A 3,579-nucleotide genomic window follows, 5' to 3' on the forward strand; every position below is an offset into this window, starting at 1 on the left:
TACTGCCACACTGGCAAGGAAGTTGGGGATGCATGGGAGATTAGGAGGAGAGACAGCTGGGACAGGTGACCCAAACTGACCAAAGGGATATTCCATACCATAGGACATCATGCTCAGTATATAAGGTGGGAGGAAGAAGGAGGAAGGGGGGACATCTGGAGTGATGGCGTTTGTCCCACGACATTGTGTAAGCTGTGGCAGAGCTGCAGGAGTTGGAAAGTGAATCCCTCCACACTGTGGTGCTCCAGCACCCTGGCCACAGCCTGGGCACCTGCTGCAGGGGGAGGTAAACTGGCACCAGCACCATACCCCAAGGAGTTCTAGGGCCATGTGGTGAGGATCATGAGTTTGGGATGTGTAGATCCTACTGAGAGGCAGACCCTATTGCTGCAGAATACCTGTATTCAAACAATAGGCATCTTTCTTCTGAAGATTAGGTAGTACATTCAGTGTTTAAATAAATCATAGAGGGAATGAATGGCCATCTGACAGCTTGCCAGGGGCAATGGAAACAGTCCTGAGTGGTTATCAGGGAAATACCCAAACAGACTAACTTTATCAGCACACACAGGACTTTGCCACCTACAGAGAGCTTGCAAAGGACATACTTAAGATCGTGAACACAAGGTGAAACAGCAAAAACAGGACTTCAAGGAAAAAGTACATTTCCCAGGGCAGGCATCTGGATATGGTAGAGAATGAAATTTTGAATGAAACTGCAGCAGAAAAATCAAATAAAGCCTAGGTTTTACAGACAGAGAAATACACCATATATCACAATATATTTTTACAGGACAGGCCTCAATAGCTCACAAGAACCAGGTCACAACCTTAATGCTGGCTGACTGAAGCTGTTGCATTACTATTATCACAGATCACTTTTCCACCAAACAGGTTTTAATACATTGTAATGTGGGAATTAACTGGTGCTTTCTGATAAGGAGCAAGTCACCTTCTATTATCAGTCATCAAATCATTTTAGTATTTTCCTGATATGTTCTCTTCATCTACAATCTGACAAAGAAAATAGTTTGTCTGCTTTTAGAGTGGAAAGAAAATGTGCCTGAATATGATGCAGATAAAAATGGATATAGAAATTAGCCCTGAAGGACAGCAGACTTCACAAGGCCTTGGTAAGAACTCAGAGACAGTTATATTTGGCTTTAAGTACTCAAGCCCAAGTTTATTTTCAGAAAATGATAGATCCTATTCAGTGAGCTTAAATGATGGCAAGGGTACATAAAGGAAGACCAAATTTCATTTATTTGTGATTACATTCACCAATGGAAGAAAAAATATGGTAAATAGATAAAGATATCTTTGTGGTATCATATGAATTTAGAACTCAAATATCAAGTATGGACCAAGTCTTTTATTTATCAATTGGGCTATTACCATAAGGGTGTGTCTATATCAGGGATTGAAGGATTTATGGGTTATAAACTTTTATTTATCAATTGGGCTATGACCATAAGGGTGTGTCTATACCAGGGATTGAAGGATTTATGGGTTATAAAATTGGCTTGTGCATACAAGTGGTGCACTGAAAGTGATTTCCTTTGGAAGCAAAGGTTGCTGCCATGCAATGGGACACTAGCTGGGGAGCATCATTTTGATGTGGACACAAGTTCTTCCACTACTAGCTCTGGACATTTCTGTGGCATGTACAAAGTTAGACTGTTAGCAATCTTGCAATTATTTCATATCCTTGATGCTTGTTTATAGAGATGCTGTTGCAAGTCTGCTCTTTACCTATATATCAATTACCAAATTACAATCACAGGTGGACTCCTCAATTATTATATCTTTATTTTTAATTAGTCAGTGCTATGTCCTATTAACGGTGGATAACACAGCAAAAAGGACAGGAAAGTGCATTTAGTGGTTGTGATGGACAGAAACTATAGGTAAATTCTTTGCTGTGTAGGAAAAAAGCTGAAAGTCTAGAAAATGTCTACAGCCTATGCATTTGAAAATGAGGAAGGCAACGTGTCCTTCATGCTGTATTATAAAGACAGAAAAGGTGTGTGCTGTCCTCTTTCTCTTGGCACATTTTCTTGCCTGAAATTCTGTTCTACTGAAATTCTCTTCTGTTTGAAGACAGGTCCTCCTCCAGCACAACCAAACCTGTAGACTAGCACCACAGTGGTTCAAGTCAGCCACCCATTCTCTTCCATTTTCTGAAAGGGAATTGCAGCTTGTTTATCCCAAATGCACCTCCAGTGGGCTCTCTCCTGAGTCATAGTCACAATAACAAGACTGCAAGACAGATGAGCAGCAGAGCTGGAGCCATGGCTTCCAGAGAAGGTTGTCCCATGACAGCTGGTTAGGTACAGCATGCAGGGATCTGGTGTGGTTGTCTACTGCTAGGTTTATGACCCTGAGGATTTCATAGAAACGACTCTCTGTTTCTGGAGTCAGTGGGACTTTCTCTTCAGGGTCTCTGGACAGATCAAAGAGCAGTGGGGGATCATGCTGTGTAATGAATCCTCCATGGCAGAAGCAAACATGAGAATCATAGCAACCATTGGAGTCCTTGGGACTGAAGTTTGGAGTGAAAAAGAAGACTTTCCACACAGATTCACCTGCAATTTACAGACACAAACAGCTGGTTATAAAATGGCAAAATGAAAGTCCTCTAGTCATAGCAAACTCCAATTCGTGCATGAGAAATCAGTCTTTTGGTACAAAGACAGACTAGACACTCTGTGCAGAAACTGGAATATACAGAAAGAGTAAACCAAAATGAAGCAAAACAAAATTAAGCAAATATGGCAATTTTCATGCTTCATGTATTCATGAAATTATTATGATCATTTCATTCCCTTGGAAGAATTCTGATTAACTAAATCATAGAAGACTTAAAAGAACTTTGTGTTTTTACATAAACAGAACTAAAGAAGATTTGCATAAATATTTGCTGTCATTGCACTCCCTTCTTCAAAGTTTATTAAAATGTACCTTTGCCCCTTACCCATATCCAGCCACTGTTGGGCCATGTCTGCTTCTAATTTCGCTAATCAAAATAATTTCACTGTTACCTTTTTCTCTCTTCCTCTGTTTGTTGCATTAACTCATTGCCCTCTGCCATATGTTTTCATTGCAAACACCTGGAGACAGTTTCTCATTTTATAATATGGGATGGCATGAAAAGGTATAATGGATGATAAATTCTTGCCTTAAGCCTCTAGATGGTTTTTTTTTCCCAAATATAGATAACTATAAATAATTTCACTGTTACCTTTTTCTCTCTTCCTCTGTTTGTTGCATTAACTCATTGCCCTCTGCCATATGTTTTCATTGCAAACACCTGGAGACAGTTTCTCATTTTATAATATGGGATGGCATGAAAAGGTATAATGGATGATAAATTCTTGCCTTAAGCCTCTAGATGGTTTTTTTTTCCCAAATATAGATAACTATCACAATAGTGCTAAATTCTTGCCTTAAGCCTCTAGATGTTTTTTTTCCCAAATATAGATAACTATCACAATAGTGCAATTCTTGGGTGTCATTCTGCTCTGTGAAAAAATGAGAACCAAGGTTTCATTATGGATGAAATTTATAGATTAGTCACTC

At 39.4% G+C, this 3,579-nt stretch overlaps 1 protein-coding gene across 1 annotated transcript in view; it reads right to left on the reverse strand.

The window, feature by feature from the left end:
* Window positions 1-2,202: 2,202 nt before the first annotated feature.
* The window catches only part of LOC103799686 (steryl-sulfatase-like), a gene marked incomplete at its 5' end in the record, with an annotated part of 27,324 nt that continues 25,947 nt past the window's right edge, over window positions 2,203-3,579 (reverse strand). Inside the window, one exon of the mRNA XM_009072027.1 lies at window positions 2,203-2,585. Within this exon, the coding sequence (XP_009070275.1) occupies window positions 2,203-2,585 (383 nt within the window). The remainder of the gene's footprint in view (window positions 2,586-3,579) is intronic.

The sequence above is a fragment of the Acanthisitta chloris genome, unplaced genomic scaffold, assembly GCF_000695815.1.
Source record: "Acanthisitta chloris isolate BGI_N310 unplaced genomic scaffold, ASM69581v1 scaffold263, whole genome shotgun sequence".
Taxonomy (NCBI): Eukaryota; Metazoa; Chordata; class Aves; order Passeriformes; family Acanthisittidae; genus Acanthisitta; species Acanthisitta chloris.